Source organism: Scyliorhinus canicula, chromosome 1 (assembly GCF_902713615.1).
Source record: "Scyliorhinus canicula chromosome 1, sScyCan1.1, whole genome shotgun sequence".
Lineage (NCBI taxonomy): Eukaryota > Metazoa > Chordata > Chondrichthyes > Carcharhiniformes > Scyliorhinidae > Scyliorhinus > Scyliorhinus canicula.
This window is the reverse complement of record NC_052146.1, coordinates 99,870,527-99,893,454: the sequence shown is the minus strand read 5'-3', so window position 1 is coordinate 99,893,454 and position 22,928 is coordinate 99,870,527. Positions and strand designations below refer to the sequence as shown.

Sequence of the window (22,928 nt, the reverse complement as noted above, 5' to 3'; positions counted from 1 at the left end):
AGAGTCAGGTCATCCTGTACCAGCCTCCCCGAACAGGCGCCGGAATGTGGCGACTAGGGGCTTTACACAGTAACTTCATGTGAAGCCTACTTGTGACAATAAGCGATTTTCATTTTCATTTCAGACGAGGGCTTCCACAAAGCATGGGGCCATGCCCCAAAGCATGGGGCCATTCACAGCCTGTTCCAACACCTGTTTGAAGCCAACAGCGGATAGAACGGGTGAGGAGGGGGTGCGGCACGGTAGAGCAGTGGTTAGCAGAGCTGCCTACGGTGCTAAGGACCCGGGTTAGATCCCGGTCCCAGGTCACTGTCTGTGTGGAGTTTGCACATTCTCCCCATGTCTGCATGGATTTCACCCCCACAACCCAAAAATGTGTAAACTAGGTGGATTAGCCACGCTAAATTGCCTGTTAATTGGAATAAAATATTTGGGTACTGTAAATTTAAAAAGAAAGGGGGGCTGGCGGGGGGACCATGGGAACCACCAGGGCCACAGAAATCAGACAGGAACGAGGGGTGGGGGGTGGGTGAGGTAACGGGGGGGAGGCCCAAAGAAACGGCAGGACGGAGCCAAGGGAGAGACCGACACGGGAGCCAGAGGCCCCCCCCCCCCCCCCACAAAGCAAAACAAGCAACAAACAAGCCACCCAAGGCAGAGTGAGGGGCCTAGAATAGGGCCTGAAAACAGTGGAAAAGAGAGAGGGGAGGGGGGAAAACAAAGTGGGGGAGGGGAGAGGGGTGCCAAAAAGGAACAGCATGTAAATTGTAAATAATAACCGTTTCAGTCATCTCCTGTACAGTGAAAAAATGTAAACTTTAATTTTAAAAAATTCTTTAAAAACTATTGCAAAATAATAGCACTTGCTTTCAGCACTGTTAACTAAATTCAGCTTATAAAGCAAGCCTAAAATTGCCATTATAAACAGGAAGCAAGATAATCTTTGGTTGTACTTCTATATTACTCTTTAAATGCATAGACCGCCAGCAAATATATCGGACTATGATCAGGAATACTGAATAAAAGCACGTAAGTCAGCAATCTTACATCCCAAAAGTGTAATTATTTTTTTAGACAGCTAACATTATATCACAGAATTACAGAATCTTTACAGCCCAAAAGGGTGCCATTCGGCCCATCGTGTCTCGCCAGCTCTCCAAATGCGCAATTCACTAAGTTCATCTGCCTTTTCTCCATAACCTCCACATTGTTCCTTTTCAACCAACAATCTAAATCCCTTCTGAATGTCTTTATTGAACCTGTTTCCATCACACTCTTAGATAGTGGGGGCAATTCTCCGAGCCCCGCGCTGGGCCGGAGAATCGCCGCAACCGCGCCACAACGCACGGGTGCCGGCGCCGTTCACCCGCTGCCGGCGGGACTCTGCGCGAACGGCCGGGGGGGCGGTCTCTGGGGCGGGGAAAAGCAATCCTTCACCGGGTGGGGCCTCTGATGGGGTCTGGCCCACAATCAGGGCCCCCCGATCGGTGGGCCGGCCTCTCCCCCCGGGCCTACTTTCCTGCGTGGCTAGCCCCTGAACACTGACGCCTTGTTGAGTCGGGGCCGTCGCGCTGAAGAAGTCCCCCGCGCATGCGCAGGTTGGTGCGGCGCCCATTTGGCACCGGGGAGGGAGGCTGGAGTGGTGTGAACCACTCTAGCACTATGCTGGCTCCTTGTGGGGGACAGAATTGGTCGTCCCCGTGCCCGTTTCGCGCCGTCTTGAAACGCGACGCCGTTCATGACGACGCGAACACTTGCGCTCCATTTTGGAGAATCGCCCTCAAGGTATTCCAAATCCTAACCATCACTACGTGAACGGGTTTTTCCTCTTGTCCCATTCACTTCTTCTGCCAGTTATTTTAAATCTGTGTCCTCTCATTTGTGACCCTTTCACAAGTAGGTTTCTCCCTATCCTCTTTGTTCAGATTTTGAATCCTTCTATCAGATCTTCTCTCAGCCTTTTCTCCTCCATGGAATTATAGTATAGAATTCTGACAGTGCAGAAGAAGGCCATTTGGCCCTTCAAGTCGACGCCAACCCTTTGAAATGTTAAGTTATGCACTTTGGGCAGAGAAACCAATGGCAGAGTATTATTTAAATGGCGATAGATTGGGAAATGTTTACTTACAAAGGGACCTGGATGTCCTAGTAGAACAGTCACTGAAAGCAAGCAGGTGCAGCAAGCAGTTAGGATGGAGTACAGGAGCAAGGATGCCTAACTGCAGCTGTGCAGGGCTGTGGTGAGACCACACCTGGAGTACTGTGTGCAGTTTTGGTCTCCTTCTCTAAGGAAGGATATACTTGCCATAGAGGGAGTGCAATGAAGGTTCGCCAGACTGATTCATGGGAAAGCAGGATTGCTGTCCAAGGAGAGATTGGGTCAACTGGGTCTGCATTCGATGGAATTCACTTGTTCGACTGTTTAAGTGGTAGTTTCTCTACCGAGAAAAGTGACCCAATTTTCTTTTATTTTGAGAAAAATAGACATTGGGCACGATTCTATAGAAAGATTTGTCCGTGTGGTAGCGAGCAGGAACTGCAGCGAGCTTTCCGACGCTCAGCCTGTCGAAGCCGGCAATGCAATACAACGCTAATTGATCCACTTAACGAGGCTGTACAGGCTTCATGAAGGATCGCCAGGACGGCATGGTGGCACTGTGGTTAGCACTGCTGCCTCATGGCACCGAGGTCCCAAGTTCGATCCCAGGCCTGAGTTACTGTCCGTGTGAAATTTGTACATTCTCCCCATGTTTGCGCAGGTTTCACCCCCACAACCCAAAGATGTGCAGGGTAGGTGGATTGGCCACGCTAAATTGGCCCTTATTTGGAAAAAGATGAATTGGGCACTCTAAATTTATTTTTAAAAAATGAAGGTTCGCCAGCTCATTCGCCGGGACCACAACCGCTACCCCACCACCACCATAAGAAGGTCGAGAAGCACTTAAACAGCTCTTGCACAGCTACCCCATGATTCTTTTACAATTTACAGTACAGAAAGAGGCCATTCGGCCCATCTCAACCAGAGAGTCGGACTTATGGCTCCTCGCGTGCTTCCGGTGGAGGACAGGCCCCGGTGTTGTCAGCCAGGACGGAAGCGAGGCCCCGGAGGTGGACTTCCTGGGGAAAACAAATATCGGTCGTGAGGGGTCTCGTTCGTGGCTGTGCAGAGGAGCGACCGAATGGAGTGGAGCACGTCGGAGAGGACATACTGCCAGTGGGAAACCGGGAGACTTCTAGACCATAGGGCCAGTAGGACGGCCTTCCATACCGTCGCGTTCTCTCTCTCCACCTGTCCGTTTCCCCGGGGGTTGCAGCTGGTACTCCTACTCGAGGCAATGCCCTTACCGAACAGGTACTGACGCAGCTCATCGCTCATAAACGAGGAGCCCCGGTCGCTGTGGATGTAAGTGGGGAAACCGAAGAGGGTGAAGATGCTGTGCAGGCCTTAATGACAGTGGCCGCGGTCACGTCAGGAAATGGGACGGCAAAGGGGAAACAGAGGTACTCGTCAATGACGTTGAGAAAGTACACGTTGTGGTCAGTGGAGGGGCCCTTTGAATTGACGCTGAGGCGATAAAAGGGCCGGGATGCCTTCACCAGGTGGGCCTTGTCTGGTCAATAGAAGTGCGGCTTACACTCCGCGCAGACTTGGCAGTCCCTGATCATGGCCCTGACCTCCTCGGTGGAGTAGGGCAGGTTGAGGGCCTTGATGAAGTGGAGAAGCCGGGTGACCCCCCAGGTGACAGAGGTCATTGTCATCTTGCGCATTAGCACATGTACCGCAGGGCAGGGCATCTGGGGGCTCATAGAGCTTCCCAGGACGATATCGTAATTATAGATGGAGAGTTCGATTCTCCACCTCAAGATTTTATCATTCTTGATCTTGCCCCGCTGTGTGTTGTTGAACATAAAGGCTACCGACCGCTGGTCGGTGGCGAGGGTGAACCTCCTACCGGCCAGGTAGTGCCTCCAATGCCGCACAGCTTCCACAATGGCTGGAGCTTCCTTTTCGACAGAGGAGTGTTGAATCTCGAAGGCATTGAGGGTATGGGAAAAGAAGGCCACGGGCCTGCCCGCCTGGGTAGCGGCCAGGGCGACATCTGACGCATCGCTCTCCACCTGGAAAGGGATGGACTCGTCCACCGCGTGCATCGCCGCCTTGGTAATGTCTGCCTTGATGCGGCTGAAGGCCAGGCAGGCATCAGTCGTCAGGGGAAAGATGGTGGCTTTGATAAGTGGGCGGGCATAATACGAGAAGAACCCCAGGCATCTTTTCAGGGCCTTGGGACAGTGGGGAAGGGGGAGTTGCAGGAGGGGGCGCAAGCGGTCGGGGTCGGGCCCTAGGACTCCGTTTTCCACGACATAGCCAAGGATGGCTAGTCGGGTTGTGCAGAAAACGCATTTCTCCTTGTTGTAGGTGAGATAAAGAGCTTGGGCGGTTTGGAGGAATTTCTGAAGGTTAGCGCCATAGTCCTGCTGATCATGGCCGCAGATGGTGACATTATCCAAGTATGGTAACGTGGCCCGCAGCCCGTACTCGTCAACCATTCAGTCCATTGTTTGGAAGACCGAGACCCCATTGGCGACGCCGAAGGGGACCCGGAGGAAGTGGAAGAGGCAGCCGTCTGCCTCAAAAGCAGTGTTGTGGCGGTCTTCCGAGCGGATCAGAAGCTGATGGTGTGCGGACTTCAGATCTACCGTGGAGAAAACCCGGTAGTGTGCAATCTGATTAACCATATCCGCTATGCGGGGAAGGGGGTACTCATCAGGTTGCGTGTACGATTTATGGTCTGGCTGTAGTCTACAACCATCCGGTTCTTTTCCCCGGACCTGATGACCACCACTTGGGCTGTCCAGGCTGACCTTGATAAGGTGCTGGGGGTAAGGAGTGGAGTCTGCATGGGGGGAGGAGATGGGGGTGTTGTAGGGTTTGGGGGAAAAGGGAAAGTGGGTGGGGTTAGTGGGGAAGAGCTATTGGCAGAGTGGGGCAGTGGTGTACACTTGTACGAGGAACATTAAAACACCCTCACCGCAACCAGTATGACCAACCACCAATTCCATACCCAATCATCCCAGACATTCCCTGACCCACCCATCCAACACACTCTGCCCACGGAGGTTGGCTGCTGCGTGTGTGGTGTGTGGTTCTCGTTTTTAGCCTTTCCCGCTACTCACTGGCCTCATTGCGCTCTCACTCAAGCGAAATTAGGCCAGAGAATCAACGCTCAGAATCTAGCTCCTCATTTTGGTGATATTGATTGGGTGATAAATATTAGCCAGAGCATCAGAGGTGAACTCACATGCTCTTCTGCGAACAGTGTCACAGAACGTTTTCTGATTTTACAACCCATTCGAAAGACTATGGGCGTGATCTACCATCCACATCTCGCCCGAACCGAAGCACAACGCAGTCAGTAGATCCTGGCAGAGGCCTCTTCTGGGATTTATCCAGCTTATGCGATCTAATGGGATCAAATGAGACGATGCAATCTGGATCCCACATAAATCAATATTTTAGAGTAGTAGCTAGCCTCACCCGAATATGCACTCACCTTATCTACCCAGTGCTTTGGCATTTAATCTCTTTGGGTTAGGTGAGTGTTGTTCAGCACTGGTCCCCACAAATGGGGCCAGGTGGAATGGCACTTGGGGGAGGTCTCCCAAGGGATCGGAGGTCCCTGAGGGTGGTTAGCCTCTGGGAAGAGTGCCATCCTAGTACTGCTGGTGCCACCTGGCACCCTGACAGTGCCACCTGGGTGCCAGCCTGGCACAGCCAGGGTGCCCAAGTGGCAGGGGCACTGGGTGTCAGGCTGGCAATGTCAAAATGCCAGTCTGGCATTTTGCCCTTGCGGGGGATTGGGCCTGAGATACGGTGTGGGGAGCTCAAGGGCCCCTTTATACCTGTTGGGGCATGGGGGGGATCATGTCGGATGGTCGAGAGATCGGGGTGCCATTTAAAAATGGCGTCCAGACCTTTTCCTACACTGAGGAGTTCTGGGGAGCAGAGATCCTTAGTGCAGGAAATGCGACTGAGTGCGACCTCGGGGGTGCACTTCCTGCCTGGCCACCAAAAAAACCAAAAGTGCAGTTTGATAGAAGGTCATTCCCACCGTTACAAGAGCCAGGAATCCTGTCCAGAACGGACTCTGTTTTTTTTTTGGTCAGATCTTACCCAGTATCTCTGATGGTGCACCATTCCCCCAATGCTCATGTGGGGAATAAAGTGTTGCTATGATTAATATGAGTTATAAAGTGAGATTTTCACAGTAACTTCATTGCAGTGTTAATGTAAGCCTACTTGTGACAATAAAGATTATTATTATTATTTATCCGTACATCAAAAGCATCCACAAACCAATTTTTTTTTGAACGGCTATGAAGTTGTTTTATATGTTAATGAAACAATTTAATATATTATAAGTTTAGTAAGTTTTGACATGTATAATGTAGGATATGAGAAAGTTGGCAAATGGAGAAAAAACCTAGGATCTGCAGTCTATCGCTAACTGCGGCTTAGGCTATTGTGACTCAAATACAGTAGTTCTGAAAATATCTGAAAACCAGAACGCAATCAGCCCCAAGGGTTTCAGATAAAAGATACACAACGTGTAATTTGCAAATGGGATGCAGGTTCAGCTCGCAAGCAGTGCAATTACCTTGAAACCTCAGCTACTTGATATAGAATGCTATTTTTTGAAGAAAACCCAAGTGCACTTCATGTTGGTCAATCAGTGGCAGACAAAAATAGGTTAAAATTTAAATTATAATACTTCATCAAAGATTCAGGGGCTGCATGGTATCTATTCCTCCCCCTCTGCAGCGTGTTCTGCAGCAGCGGACAGCTCGCCAGTGGCTGCTGGTGGGATCTTCTGCTCCCACCGTCCTCAATGAAGTTTCCCACTGAACGCACCCCTCGCCATCAGGAAACCCACGGTGCGAGTCAGCCATCGGTGCGACCGTAAGATCCGACCAGTCTGAGTGACCAGAAAATCCCGCACAAAGTCACAATAGCTGATAACTCAAAATATTTACAAGTTGTATTTTTTTTTACCTTCCATTCTGTATTTTCCCACTAACTTGCAGAAAAAACCTACCTAGCCAGCTGCAACTGTATAGTGCATAAATATATTTTTATAATTGCTATTTTAGATCCTTCAGTTCGCCAAAGGATACTTGTAATAAAGAATCCCCAACATTAACCAATTTTGGACTGCAAATGGCATTTGTCCCACAACAGTGCTGAGCAGGAGTGTCAGCCTAGATTTTGTGTTCATTTTACTACAATTAGACTGGGCTACAGAGGTGAAAAATCATTTAGAACGGCACAGCAAAGTGTAAGGGAGGTTATGCTAGAACGGTATAAATCACTAGACTGCAGCTAGAGTAAGTCCTGCATACAGCTCTGCTCACCGCATTACATGAGAGGTGTGACCACACAAGAGGGGTTACAAAAGAAATTTACAAAGATACTGCCAGAAATGGAGAATTTGGGGGAAAATTGGGTCGACTATGTGTGTTTTCTTTAAAGTTGAGGAGAGACGGAGGGGAGATTTAATTGAGATGAATTGACAGGTTCAGATAGAGTGGGAAGAAAGGACTATTTCCCTTATCAGAAGGTCAATAAACCAGAGGACATAGATTTGAAGCAATTGCTCGAAGGATTAGAGGGGAGTTCCGGAGTAACGTCTCTCACTCATAGGGTTGTGGAGGACTGGAACTCACTGCCTACAAACTTGTTAGAGGCAGTAGCTCTCATTGCATTAAACAAAATTGCATATTTACTTGAGGTTATGTGCCAAGAACTGTAAAGTGGAATTAGACAGGATCACTCTCAGACATGATGGGTTGAATGGTCTTCTATGCTATATTACTCTATGACACCAGTTCAGGAATACTGTCCCGTGGCTTCCCCCCTTGCTGCGAAGTTCCAGTGCCTGGTATGGAAGCCAAGTTCAATCAAATTGCTGACTGTTTTCACGTTCCAGGCTGACTCCTGATTAAAGGGTGCTTAAGTGACTCAGCAGGCATTTACTGGTGCTAATTTTATTGTTTTGAACACATTTTATTTTGCTCTTTTCTCTATTTTAAAAATCTATTGCACCAAAGTTATTTCGCTCTCAAATGGAATATTAGTTTTTCAGAATCATAAAGTATGCCAGGTGCAATATCTTCTCTGCTCTTGTATCCAGATTGATCTTATGAGAAAACACTCTCAAAAAATGTTATACCACAATTCCATGGATAAGTAAACATGTTAGTAACCAATGTTGGAGTAGCTGTTTCTCACTGAGGTATTTCATTTTCTTTTGTAACCTAAAGTAACAAAGCTGCCCTTTTCAGTCGTACTATGTGTTATCTGAATCTGAGTGGAGAGATAGATAAATCGTTACATGCATAGTGAGGTTCTGCTGCATATTAGAACAAAGTATTATGGGCACAGGAAAAGTGGGTTTGACACCTCCTTCCCTCTGAGTTACCAAATTAAGCTGTTCTCTTTTGGGGAGCATCACCCTGTATAAGGGAGGAAAATCTAGGAAGAGAGTCTCCACCAGACCATTCTGATGCACCTCCTGACAAGGAGAATGAAAAATCTTGCATTTATACAGCGCCTGTCATTACTCCAGGACTTCTGACATTTTGTAATGTAGGAAGCATAAGAGCCCAAATGGCACACAGCAAGATCCCACAAACTGCAGTGAAAGAAAGAACAGGATCATTGTTTTAAATGTTGGTTAAGGAATTCACCTTGGCCAGGATGGCAGGAAGAACTCCTCAGCTCTTCTTCAAAAATAGTGTCATCTTTTACATCTGCCTGGGTCGGCAGACAAGGCCTTGGTTGCATGTCTTATCTGAAAGGTGGCACCTCAAAGTGTGCAGCACTTCCTCAGTAGTGGGATCCCACTCTGAAGTGGGACTCAGACCTATTGCCTCCTGTCTCAGAGCGGGAGCCACAACTGACATCTCTGACCAAGAATAAATTGAGAATCGGGATTCAAGCTGCTATCCACCTGTCTTAATTTCACCTGGCAAGGCCAATGAGGCAGCATCTTTAAGTCATGATAAGGAACAATAAACCAAATATCCTATAATTTGGCATAATTGATGTCAAACTAATATTGTGATTCTATCGCAGTCTGTCAATTAAAAATAGGCATGCTCAAAATATGTTAATTGTCAGTGTCCGAGGTGGACCTCTAGGTAGAAGGAATGACCTGAGGTCTTTAAGATTATGAGAGGTTTGATAGGGTGGTGTATAAAAAATGTTTTTAATTAGTGGTGGAAACCAGAACACGACACCTTATATATAAAATGATTCTTGAAACATCTAATGGAGAATTCAGGAGAAACTTACTTCCCCAAAGAGTGGTTACAATGTGTAATGGGCTACCAGAAGAAATAGTTGAGGTGAACAGCATAGACATTTTAACGGGAAGCTAGATGGGCACATCGCAGAAATCACATGGCAGAGATCACATGTTGGCACAATGGTTAGCACTGTTGCCTTGCAGCGCCAGGGACCCAGGTTCAATTCCGGCCTTGGGTGACTGTCGGTGTCAAGTTTTTGCATTCTCCCTGTGTCTGCATGTGTTTCCTCTGGGTGCTCTGGTTTCCTCCCATAGTCCAAAGATGTGCATGTTAGGTGGTTTGGCCTAGATAAATTGCACTTTAAGGTGAGGTTGCAGGAATTGGGCAGGGGATTGGGCCGAGGTAGGGTGGTCTTTCGAAGGGTCGGCGCAGACTCGATGGGGCCAAATGGTCTCCTTCTGCACTGTGGGGATTCAATGAAATAAAAGATTTCCATTTACATAATGCGTTTCAGGACCATGGAAGGATTTAAAGTGCTTTTTTACAATCATTGAGCTACAGTGCTTTATTTTTGGAGTTGTCGATTCCCTTTTTTCCCCTTTTTTATTTTTGCTGTTATCATTTTGATCCATGGTTGTTTAATGACATATATAAGAACATAAGAACTAGGAGCAGGAGTAGGCCATCTGGCCCCTCGAGCCTGCTCTGCCATTCAGTCAGATCATGGCTGATGTTTTGTGGACTTAGCTCACTCAAAGACAAAAGAGGGAATTTATGCGTGGAGTCAGAGGAAATGGGTGAGATTCTTAATGAGTACTTTCCATCGGTATTCACCCAGGAGAGGGACATGACGTATGTTGAGGATAGGGATGGATATTTAAATACTCTAGGTCAAGTCGGCATAAGGAAGGAGGAAGTTTTGGGTATTCTAAAAGGCATTAAGGTGGACAAGTCCCCAGGAATGGATGGGATCTCTCCCAGGTTACTGAGGGAAGTGAGGGACGAAATAGCTGGGGCCTTAACAGATATCTTTGCAGCATCCTTGAGCACAGGTGAGGTCCCGGAGGACTGGAGAATTGCTAATGTTGTCCCTTTGTTTAAGAAGGGTAGCAGAGATAATCCAGGGAATTATAGACCTGCGAGCTTGACGTCAGTGGTAGGCAAACTGTTGGAGAAGATACAGAGGGATAGGATCTATTCACATTTGGAAGAAAATAGACTTATCAGTGATAGGCAGCATGGTTTTGTGCAGGGAAGGTCATGTCTTACAAACCTAATAGAATTCTTTGAGGAAGTGACAAAGTTAATTGATGAGGGAAGGGCTGTAGATGTCATATACATGGACTTCAGTAAGGCATTTGATAAAGTTTCCCATGGCCGGTTGATAGAAAAAGTGAAGTCGTATGGGGTTCAGGGTGTACTAGCTAGATGGATAACAATCTGGCTGGGCAACAGGAGACAGAGAGTAGTGGTGGAAGGGAGTGTCTCAAAACAGAGAAAGGTGACTAGTGGAGCTCCACAGGTATCCGTGCTCGGACCACTGTTGTTTGTGATATACATAAATGATCTGGATGAAGGTGTAGGTGGTCTGATTAGCAAGTTTGCAGATGATACTAAGATTGGTGAAGTTGCAGATAGCGAGGAGGACTGTCAGAGAATACAGCAAAATATAGATAGATTGGAGAGTTGTGCAGAGAAATAGCAGATGGAGTTCAATCCAGGCAAATGCGAGGCGATGCATTTTAGAAGATCTAATTCATGTGGACTATTTGGTCAATGGAAGAGTCCTGGAGAAAATTGACGTACAGAGATTTCTGGGAGTTCAGGTCCATTGTACCCTGAAGGTGGCAACGCAGGTTGATAGAGTGGTCAATAAGGCATACAGCATGCTTGCCTTCATCGGACGGGGTATTGAGTACAAGAGTCTGCAGGTCATGTTACAGTTGTATAGGACTTTGGTTCGGCCACATTTGGAATACTGCGTGCAGTTCTGGTCGCCACATTACCAGAAGGATGTGGATGCTTTAGAGAGGGTGCAGAGGAGGTTCACCAGGATGTTGCCTGGTATGGAGGGTGCTAGCTATGAAGAAAGGTTGAGTAGATTAGGATTATTTTTGTTGGAAAGACAGAGGTTGAGGGGGGACCTGATTGAGGTCTACAAAATTATGAGAGGTATGGACAGGGTGGATAGCAACAAGCTTTTTCCAAGAGAGGGGTGTCAATTACAAGGGGTCACGATTTCAAGGTGAGAGGGGGAAAGTTTAAGGGAGATGCGCGTGGAAAGTTTTTTATGCAGAGGGTGGTGGGTGCCTGGAACGCTTTGCCAGCGGAGGTGGTAGAGGCGGGCACAATAGCATCATTTAAGATGCATCTGGACAGATATATGAACGGGCGGGAAACAGAGAGAAGTAGATCCTTGGAAAATAGGAGACAGGTTTAAATAAAGGATCTGAATCTGCGCAGGCTGGGAGGGCCGAAGGGCCTGTTCCTGTGCTGCAATTTTCTTTGTTCTTTGTTCTACCCACCCGCTCACCATAACCCTTAATTCCTTTGCCGTTCAAAAGTTATCTACCTTTGCCTTAAAAACATTCAACAAGGTAGCCTCAACTGCTTCACTGGGCAGGGAATTCCACAGATTCACAACCCTTTGGGTGAGGAATTTCCTCCTCAACTCAGCCCTAAATCTGCTCCCCCTTATTTTGAGGTTATGACCCCTAATTCTAGATCTAATTGAAATGAAAATGAAAATCGCTTATTGTCACGAGTAGGCTTCAATGAAGCTACTGTGAAAAGCCCCTGCCAGTGGAAACAACCTCCCTGCTTTTATCTTAACTATTCCCTTCTTAATTTTGGATGTTTCTATAAGATCCCCCCCTCATTCTTCTAAATTCCCATGAGTATAGTCCCACTCTACTCAATCGCTCCTCATAAGCCAGTTCTCTCAACTCAGGAATCAATCTAGTCAATCTCCTCTGCACACCCTACAGTGCCAGTACATCATTTCTCAAGTAAGGAGACCAAAACTGCACAATACTCCAGGTGTGGCCTTACCAGCATTTTATACAGCTGCAACATAATCTCCCTGTTTTTAAACTCCATCGCTCTAGCAATGAAGGGTAAAATTCAATTTTCCTTCTTAATTACCTGCCACACCTGTAAACCAACCTTTTGTGATTCATGCACAAGGACACCCATGTCTCTCTGCACAGCAGCATGCTGCAATTATTTACCATTTAAATAATAGTCCTCTTTGCTGTTATTCCTACCAAAATGGATGACCTGACATTTACTAACATTGTACTCCATCTCACTATTACAGACAGGAAACAGAAATCTTGAACCGAAAGCCTTGAAGGAAGGTGTGCTGGAAAAATACATCTGAAACAAAGCCTCATCTTTTTACTTTTCTTTTATTATTTTATGTCCCTCTTCTCCCCTCTGTTTGTTTGGCTTGTGTATGTTTATGTGAAGAGGATGGGTGGGTTTAAGTTAGGAATTGGATAACAGTTAACCTATTATATTTGATGCATATTTAATTATAGTTGCTGTGATTAATGAACTTAATTGTGTATACATTTACAAGCCTGGTGTCTGTAGTTATTAGGCAGCTGAGGGCCAAAGACTTCAGATCTTTTTCTAAAAATTATTTATTAATTTCAATTGTGTTGCGACTCCAGGTCAGGTGGGGCTGGAATTGACCATGCACTAGCCCATGTTAACATGTACTAGATGCTGTGGTATGAAGAGGCAAGAGTTCAGCTCCTTTTTCACCAACACACCTTTAATGGTTCAAACTCACTCTGCACAGAACTCTACAGATCATCACAAGCTCCAGAGTCCACCATAAGCCCCTTTACATATCAGTGTCAATCATTGAACACTTAACATAAATGAGACAACTAATTGCAATGTCTCTTAACCCATTACTTAACAGTCTCCCCTTCCTTGGAGAAAAAAACAATTAGGTAAAAATAAAATTTCAAGAAACTAACATTTCAAGAAACTAAAACACATACCCGATTCCCCCCTTTTTTTTAAGTAGAAAAAAAAACCATTCACAGAAACAGGCGCCCTTTATTCACAATATCTAAAAGTTTCTGTGAATTAGCCCCTCTTTTCGTGAAATAGTCTGACAGTTGATAGCTACTGTCAACCCATTTAATTTTTGTTATTTCCCCTCTGTCCAACATCTGCTTTAAACCTGCGATGTCTATCCGTAACCTCTTTTCATTGACACTTTTTGTAGAGTGCACATTTTCCCACAGAGATTTATTGTCAATGTGACAGTCAATAAGAATATTACCTAAATCCTCTAATCCCAAAATTTCTGTCAATATTTGACTTATATAAAAGGTCATATCCACCGCTTCCACTAAGCTTAATGTCTCAGCAGCCAAAGTGCTTTTGACCACTCTCCTTATTTTCTTTGTTTCCCACACAAGAGGGCAACATTTACCATTGTTCCCCAAAAGAAAAATTGTAAAACCTCCTGCGCTTGAAACTCCATCACATAAATTTGCATAAGACGCATCACTATAAACTATGAGTTTCAAATGCCTAGGATCACCTAAAACAGGCAACTTCAAAACACACTCCTGCATTTTTAGTTTGGCCAACACTTTATTTGCTCTTATTATGTCTTCCACTTTGGGATCATTCACCTTTGTACTCAACTCTAAAACATCAAAACTCACGTCCGGTCTAGTCTGTCTTCCCAACCAGTTCAGTTGCCCAATTAAACTTCGCAGTTGCTCTTTTTCTATCTTCGAAACCATTGCGTCTTTTTGTGAAACCCGGCCACGGCTAATTGCTATTGGACTGATGCTTTCCAAGTAAGATTGCTGACGTAAATTTGCCCCTAACTGAGTCTGTCTGATTTCCAAACCAATATATTTAAATGCACCGGAATCCTGACTTCCAACCCTGAATTCTTTTCTCAAACCAGAGATTACAATGGCTTCAAAATCACTAGTCCCACCCCACAAAAAATCATCGACATGCATCATGAAGATGTCAGCAAGATTTCCTTTATAGTGCCAGTAAAACATTGCAGGATCTGCTTTCAACTGGCAACAGCCTAACTTTAACAAGACTGACCTTACCGAAAAGTACCACACTCTAGATGCATCATTTAATCCATATACACATTTGTTCAACTTCCAGAGTACCCCTTCTGTGTTAGCTGCTTCTTTAGGAGGACAGAGAAAAATGTCTCTCTGGAGCTGATGCCCCTGCAAAAAGGCAGCTTTTATATCTATAGATTTGCATTCCCATGCCTTTGTGGCTTATAGAGCCAAGAAGATCTTTAAAATAATCTTTCCTGCTGTAGGTGAATCTACCTTGAGTCCTGATCGTCGAAGTTTTCTTCAAATCCCCTTGCCACAAGCCTGGCCTTTGCCTTATCAGTTCCATCTGGAAGAACTTTTTCTGTACAAATCCATCTATGGGATAGAGCTTTTTGTCCCCTATCTGGTACTTCCGTGTATACCCCAAATTCACTCCAACTATGCAATTCTTGCTGTTTAGCATCTTTGATAACTTTTTCATCTAATTTATTTGTAGCCACCAAAATCTCACGTGCATGTGGGCTTCTACTTCTATTTGTATTCGTAGTCTTACTCCTGTTCCGAGATCTTGATAAACTACGTCCCCTCTCCTGCCTGGTATCTCGTTCTGTACTGCTACTGCTTGATCTTTCTCTTCTGTAGCAGGATGTCCTTTCAATAGTTCTCGACCTTTTCCTGCGAACCTGTTCACTACCCGATATACTATCTGAACTAGCACTGTGTTTCTGTGCCCTCCATTTTTGAACTTCGTTTTCCCAATCCATTGTCTTAACTTCCTCCCCTGAATGCTGTACATTCAACCAATGTTTATACTTTCCAGTGGCCTTCCCTGCTCTACTAATAACAGTTGCATCCTTCCATTGACTAGACCCTTCAGGCAAGTATGTCACTTTTGTACCAACCTTTGGCAGTTGCCCTTTCGGAAAAATGGCCTGATCTAATTTATCAGATGTGTCGTGTTCCTCTACAGAAACCCTGTCTATATCAGTTAACTGGTCCTCATAGTTCTGTAACACATGCGTACCAGATGACTCTGGTTCCTCGTCTTGTGTGTCTGCTCTGTCTAAATTTGAAAATTTGTAATCGGTACCCATTATCCTTGATGAATGTACCCTAACAGTTTGATTACCATGTTGCAAGATAAATGGTTTGCCATCTATGCCAATGATCTTCCCTAGGCCTTTCCATTCATTAGAATTGTCTCTCTTATAGTATACCATTTCTCCTTGTTGAAAAACGGCATCTGATGGCCGTACATTATGTCTTAAAGCTCTGCGAATTCTTTCAGAGACTTCTGCTTCCAAAAAAGCTTTTCTACTGCTATGTAACGCGTTTAAATATTCAGCAAAACCTGAGCTAATTGTAGTCCCTTCCCAAGCTGGAGGCTGGTCATCCAAAATGGAGGGAATTTTAGGATTTCTACCAAACACTAATTGATAAGGACTATAGCCCCCAACCATCTGCAATGAATTATTTGCATGTACCGCCTATGCTAAAGCTGAATTTAGTGTGCAGTTTGGTTGCTCTCCCAAAATTTTTCGAAGAATGTCATCGATAACAGCATGATTTCTTTCGCAGACACCATTACTAAATGGGCTTTCGGCAGCCGTGTTCATAACTCTGATATTCATGTTTTCACACATATCCCTAAACTCATCATTAGCAAATTCTCCCCCATTGTCCGTAAAGAATTTTGCTGGTGGACCCATTCCTGTCCCGATCCATTTTTCCACAATTTTGTCCAAAATTACTCTCTTTTCTTTACTTCGTACAATCGTTGATTGACTAAATCTAGTAGCTAAATCTACAAAATGCAAAATAAATATATCATTTGCTTTATCCCAGATCTTAAGGTCCATGGCCACAATGTCATTAAAATCCCTGGTCCAAGGTAGAGTTACTATCGGTCGTGCTGCTGTCCTTCTGTACTTCCTGCAAACTTCACAGCGATCACTAACCTGTTCTATCAGCTTAGAATAGTCATCATCTCTTACCCCTGCATCCTTTAATAAATTTTTCAGCCTCCGAGGAGACGGATGTGCAAATTGCCTGTGCAGTTTTACTACAATACGTTTTTTACCAGCTAAAGTCGCATTATCAACTGTCATTAATACATCCTTAACCACTCTACTTGAAACATTATTTGTCAATAATGGACTACAATAATGTCCCGACTGCGTAAGTTGTAAGTCCACCGTCTTTCCAAAAACTGTTGCCTTATCCTGTTCCATATCCAGCTTCATGTGTGCTTTCTTCATCGACGGTCTGCTCAGAAGCAAAGGTATCTCACTTGATACAACATCCGTGCTAATACAATTATTCACTCCAGCAATATTGCAAGGGATCACCACTCTTTGCAGCGACTTCAGAGTATTATCATCCCCAAACCTGAAACTTGTGGAACTTTTAAATTCCTTGGGGCCGAGGGGGGGCGGGGCCGAGGGGGGGCGGGGTGGGGGGCGGGGCTGAGGCGGGGGCGGGGCCGAGGGGGGGGCGAGGCGGGCCGAGGGGGGGGCCAAGGCGGGGTGGGGGCCGAGGCGGGGGGGGCGGGGCTGAGGGGGGCCGAGGGGTGGGGGCCGAGGCGGGGGGGGCTGAGGTGGGGGGCGGGGCCGAGGGGGGGCGGGGGCGGGGCTGAGGGGAGGGTGGGCCGAGGGGGCGGGGGCACGGACGGAGGGGGGGACGGATGGAGGGGGGGGGCGGCGGGAGGGGGGGTGGAGGGGGCCGCCCTGGGGGAGGGCGGCCACCGCGCATGCGCTGGTTGGCACCGGCCCAACTGCGCATGCGCGGGACCCGAGTCTCTGGCGCCCCCAGCACATGGCGCCCCGGGCGACTGCCCGAGTTGCCGGTACCTTGGGCCGGCCCTGGGTGAATGTAATATAGATGTATATATGTTAATTCACACTGTCTTTGTAAGCGCAGTAGCGCTATCCTACCACTAGGGGGAGTAGCGCTGGGAGCACTCAGGAACTTGTACTGGGCTCCACCCTTGGCTCCGCCCACAGCTCCTCCCCCTAGTGCAGCTGTATAAATACCCTTGTCCAGAGTCAGCCTGAGTTCACTACGAGTTCATCGACAGGTAACAGGCTAGATTCACATCGGAAAAACGTGTCTGGTGAATTGATGTTTCCATCAATTTAATCGACTTAAGAACAGTAAAGATCAATTATGGAATCGGCCCTCAAGCCTGGACGCCTGGAACTCCACCCGCAGGATGCAGAGGCTAAAGAAATCTTCTCCCACTGGATCCGGTGCTTCAAGGCCTACCTGGCCGAAGCGAGCACAGCCGAAACGACAGAGGATCAGAAGCTAAGTCTACTGCACGCGAGGGTGAGCCACAGAATCTCGACGCAACTAAACTCGGCCAGTTCATATACTGCGCGCTAGCAGTTCTCGAAAAAATGTATGTAAGGCCCATTAATGAAGTTTACGCTCGCCATGTGTTCACGACTCGCCGCCAGCAGCCTACGGAATCACTCGCCGCGTTCCTAAGGGAACTTAATAATTTGTCCAATGACTGTAATTACCAAGCGGTTACCATGGCTGAACACAGGGAATTGGCGGTACGCGATGTTTTTGTAGCAGGGAGACCAGTTGCATTTTTCTCCCGTACCCTCTCCGCTTCAGAACTCCGACACTCTTCAGTCGAGAAAGAAGCACAGGCTATTGTGGAGGCTATCCGTCACTGGAGGCACTACCTCGCAGGTAGGAGGTTCACCCTCATCAGCGACCAAAGATCGGTTGCCTTCATGTTCGACAAATCGCAAAGGGGCAAAATAAAAAACGATAAAATTCTGAGGTGGAGGATCGAACTCTCCACCTACAATTATGATATCAAATATCGACCCGGGAAGCTCAACAAGCCTCCAGATGCCCTAGCCCGCGGGACATGCGCCAGCGCGCAGATCGACCGATTAAAAGTCATCCACAATGACCTCTGCCACCCGGGGGTCACCCGGCTCGCCCACTACATCAGGGCCCGAAACCTGCCTTTCTCCAACGAGGAGGTAAAAGCGGTCACCAGGGACTGCCCGATCTGTGCGGAGTGCAAACCGCACTTCTAAAGACCAGACAGGGCCCACCTGGTCAAGGCTTCTAGGCCCTTTGAACGCCTCACGATTGATTTCAAAAGGCCACTCCCCTCAACTAACAAGAATGTTTACTTCTTAAACGTCGTAGACGAGTTCTCCCGCTTCCCATTCGCTATCCCGTGCCCCGACATGCCCTCCCACACAGTCATTAGGGCCCTGTACAGTATTTTCACCCTGTTCGGTTTCCCCAGCTACGTACACAGCGATAGGGGTTTGTCCTTCATGAGCGACGAGCTGCGTCAGTAGCTGCTCGACAAGGGCATTGCCTCGAGCAGGACTACCAGCTACAACCCCAGGGGGAACGGGCAGGTGGAAAGGGAGAACGCGATGGTCTGGAAGACCGTCCTACTGACCCTCCGGTCTAGAAACCTCCAAGTCTCCCAGTGGCAGGAAGTCCTCCCAGATGCGCTCCACGCTATTAGGTCCCTTTTCTGCATGGCGACCAACCAGACCCCTCACGAGAGGCTCTTCATTTTTTCCAGGGGCACTACCACGGGGGTTTCACTTCCGGCATGGCTAAGGATGCTGGGCCCCGTATTCCTGAGGAAACATGTCAGGGTACACAAAACCGACCCCCTTGTTGAGAAGGTACGCCTGCTCCACTCCAACACCAAGTACGCATTCGTCGAGTTCCCTGACGGCCGTCAGGAGACAGTATCCCTCCAGGATCTGGCACCCACCGGATCCAGCGCCCCCTCTATCCCCACAGAAGGACCTCTCACCCTACACCCCATGCTGCCGCCCCCTTGCGCTCCCAAGCCCGCTCCACCAGTTCCGCGCCCCGACGCCGGCCAGCCCCCGGTCGAACCAGGAGAGTATGAAGCTTGGATACAACCCTCCCTGGAGTCCGCCATCGTACCCCAGCACACCACACCCATCCAGCCACCGCAAGAGGCTGCAACCCCGGTGCTCCGCAGATCTCAGCGGATAATTTGACCACCGGACAGACTGACTTTATAGACTAGACCACCACCCCTGCCGGACTTGATTTTTCTGCAGGGGGTGAATGTAATATAGATATATATATGTTAATTCACACTGTCTTTGTAAGCGCAGTAGCGCTATCCTACCACTAGGGGAAGTAGCGCTGGGAGCACTCAGGAACTTGTACTGGGCTCCACCCTTGGCTCCGCCCACGACTCCTCCCCCTAGTGCAGCTGTATAAATACCCTTGTCCAGAGTCAGCCTGAGTTCACTATGAGTTCATCGACAGGTAACAGGCTGGCTCTGAAGTAAGTCGATTAAACCCTAGATTCACATCGGAAACACGTGTCTGGTGAATTGATGGTTCCATCACACATAACTACTGCACTTCTCCATTGGTCGTATGATTCCCTTTCAGAAAATAGGGGACGATAATCATAACCAGCCATCTTTGTCCTGGGTTCAGCCATGTTTCCCTTTTTTTTTCACTCCTTGGTTTGATCTGGAAAAATTGCATCTTTCAAGCCTTCACATTTACACAGCACCCATCCTCTGCTACCATTGTTAACATGTACTAGATGCTGTGGTATGAAGAGGCAAGAGTTCAGCTCCTTTTTCACCAACATACCTTTAATGGTTCAAATTCACTCTGCACAGAACTCTACAGATCATCACAAGCTCCAGAGTCCACCATAAGCCCCTTTACATATCAGTGTCAATCATTGAACACTTAACATAAATGAGACAATCATTGAACACTTAACATAAATGAGACAACTAATTGCAATGTCTCTTAACCCATTACTTAACAGCCCAGGGGGTCATATCAAAGTGCGATCAATATATAAATAGAATATGTTGGTGGGATTAGATGAAAAGAGTGAGGAAGAGGATGGGATGTTTAGCATAAACACAACCATGGGGCGCAAACGTACTGCTTTGTCACGGTGACGCGACAAGGGAGAACTTGCCCTCACTGGGCAGTAGCTAGATTTGCCTTCTTAATTCCGTAACAACACTTGGGGGTGGTCTCCCAGACGATTGGATAAGCCTGGGTGGTCGGGTCCTGGGCAGGGTGGTACTCTAGCACTGCAATGCCACCTGGGCACCTTGGTACTGCCACACAGGCATCATGGCAGTGTCACCCTGGCACTACCACCCTGGCATGTATGTGCGGCCTTGTCGGGGCTTTCCTCGCCGAGGCCTGAAAAAAAATAGAGTCCCGTTTAATAGTGGGGTTGTTCGCAGCGCTGCAGGCGCCGAGAAACACCCTACTAAATGCGTCCAAAACAGGACTGGGTTTGTTCCCACTGAATCCTGACCAGGATCTATTGGCTCAAATAGCCTGTTTCTGTGCTGTAAATGGTAAAACTTTGTAAACTGTGAGTGGGTTGAACAGAGTGGTAATTGCCACTGTTGTGTACATTAGGAGATGTGTGGTAAGACCCTGTACTACAGGTACGGGGGTAGTCCCTGCCTGCTGGCTCCGCCCAGTTGGTGGTGTATAAATATGTGTGCTCCCAGTATAGCAGCCATTTCACCAGCTGCTGTAGGAGGCCACACATCTTAGTGTAATAAAGCCTCAGTTGTATTCAACTCTCGTCTTTGTGCAATTGATCGTGCATCACAGAGTGCAGCTGAATGCATGCCCTTGACCACCGGTAGTGTCTCAGAAACATAAAAGTATCATTAGCCTTTCTGGGCACAGTATATTTGTGTGTATCTTTATGTACCTTCCTGTGAAGTTGTACTGCATCTGCAATGTATCTTTTAATGAGCTCTCGCCATTTCTTTAATATCAGATTAAAAGTCCAAAAATGTGCAGATCAGGTGGATTGGCCATTCTAAATTACCCCTTGGTGTCCAGTGATATGCAGGTGAGGTGGTGTTGTGGGAGTTACGGGGGTAAGGCAGGGGTGTGGACCTGGATAGGGTGCTCTTTCGGCATGTCGGTGCAGACTCGATGGGCTGAATGGCCTCCTTCTGCACTGTAAGGATTCTATGTATTCTATGGAAGCAGTATTGCAATTCCAGGTTTGATAAATATATCTACTGCTGATACCAGCGGGATTCCTGTTGTGTACTTTTTTGTGAATGCGTTAGTGAAGATTTCCTCTGTTCCTAGTTCCCATGGAAATGTGAAAGAATTTTTAGTTTCCCTGGAAACGAAGTAAAGACATTCTTTTTTTTAAATTTTAGAGTACCCAATTATTTTTTTCCAATTAAGGGGCAATTTAGCGTGGCCAATCCGCCTACCCTACACATCTTTGGGTTGTGGGGATGAAACCCACACAGACACGGGGAGAATGTGCAAACTCCACACGGACAGTGACCCAGGGCCAGGATTCAAACCTGGGCCCTCAGCTCCGCAGTCTCAGTGCTAACCACTGTGCCACATGCCACCCCTAAAGACATTCTTAAAGCATATATTGGCATTAATAATACAACAAAACGCTGCAATTCCCATTCTTATTCAGAATTATCCTACAGTCCAGGCAGTTCTACATTTAAAAAAAATGAAAATTAAATTTTGCAAACTTGTTGTGATGTGTGTGAGTCCTGGTGACTAATTTAAAATATTAACTCCGTTTCGTAAATCAAGGGGCGAATCCTGGTTCGAAAGCCTACGTTTTTGTGCCATGCAAATATAACACAATTTGTTACAACCCGTTTTTCTTTCAATGTATTTATGAAATAGCATTGCTTGTAATTTCTAAATTGCAGGATTATTTAAGGGTATGGCCAATCTGTCACTGCGTCTCTTACACAATGGGGAGAAGTGGGTTCATTCATTTGTTCAGCTGTTGTGTTCGGACAGGGGAAACGTGAAGCATTTACTTCCGTTATTGAGAGGATCAGAGGCTCCGCTTCACAATTCATCCTGGCCCCCTGAAAATAAACAGCAAATAATCCATCTCCCCCACACTCATACCTTAGTCCCAGCGATCATGCCCTTAAAGGCCATGCAAATGTCACATCAATTTAGGAGGAGAGAATGGGTCGCCTCTCTCAGCATCATTCCTTCCCACAATTACTCATTTCCATTTTGCTTCCACATCCCTTGTGTGTCTCCTGCGGATGTGCTCGACCCGGAGAAACAGCGCCTACCACAGATCAAGAAGAAGCACTCCTGGTCGCAATTTCCTTCACAAAGCTAGAACTTCGTTTTTCAGTCGGTTTTTGCAGATAACATCACAGACACCGGGATATGAATTTAAATGCTGGAAGAACTCAGCAGATTTGACAGTACATGTGGAGAGAGAAACAGAATTAATGATTGGAGCCCATATGACTTCTGTAAATTGAGCTGTTTTGACTGAGGGTTTGGCATTCTGAGTAGGAAAGTTGTGGGGGGTCAATGTGAGCACATAAAATGGCAGATTGACATGAAAATAGCCTTTTTGTATTTTAGAAGTCTTTTAATAAAGTCCCACGCCGAGATTAGGAAGCAAAATTTAAACTCATGGGATTAGGGGCAATAGCCTCCAATGGATTTAGGTTTGGTTAACAACAGAAATCAGCAGGATCATTCTCAGATTGGCAG

At 46.9% G+C, this 22,928-nt stretch overlaps 1 protein-coding gene across 2 annotated transcripts in view; it reads right to left on the bottom strand.

The window, feature by feature from the left end:
• LOC119965562 (transmembrane protein 244-like) overlaps window positions 1-22,531 on the bottom strand; it is an 85,065-nt gene extending 62,534 nt beyond the window's left edge. Inside the window, exon 1 of one of the 2 annotated variants that reach the window (XM_038796370.1) lies at window positions 22,317-22,531. In XM_038796370.1, coding sequence (XP_038652298.1) covers window positions 22,317-22,349 — 33 coding nt within the window. In that variant the 5' untranslated portion in view covers window positions 22,350-22,531. The remainder of the gene's footprint in view (window positions 1-22,316) is intronic. The other variant, XM_038796368.1, reaches the window with a different exon arrangement.
• Window positions 22,532-22,928: the final 397 nt, after the last annotated feature.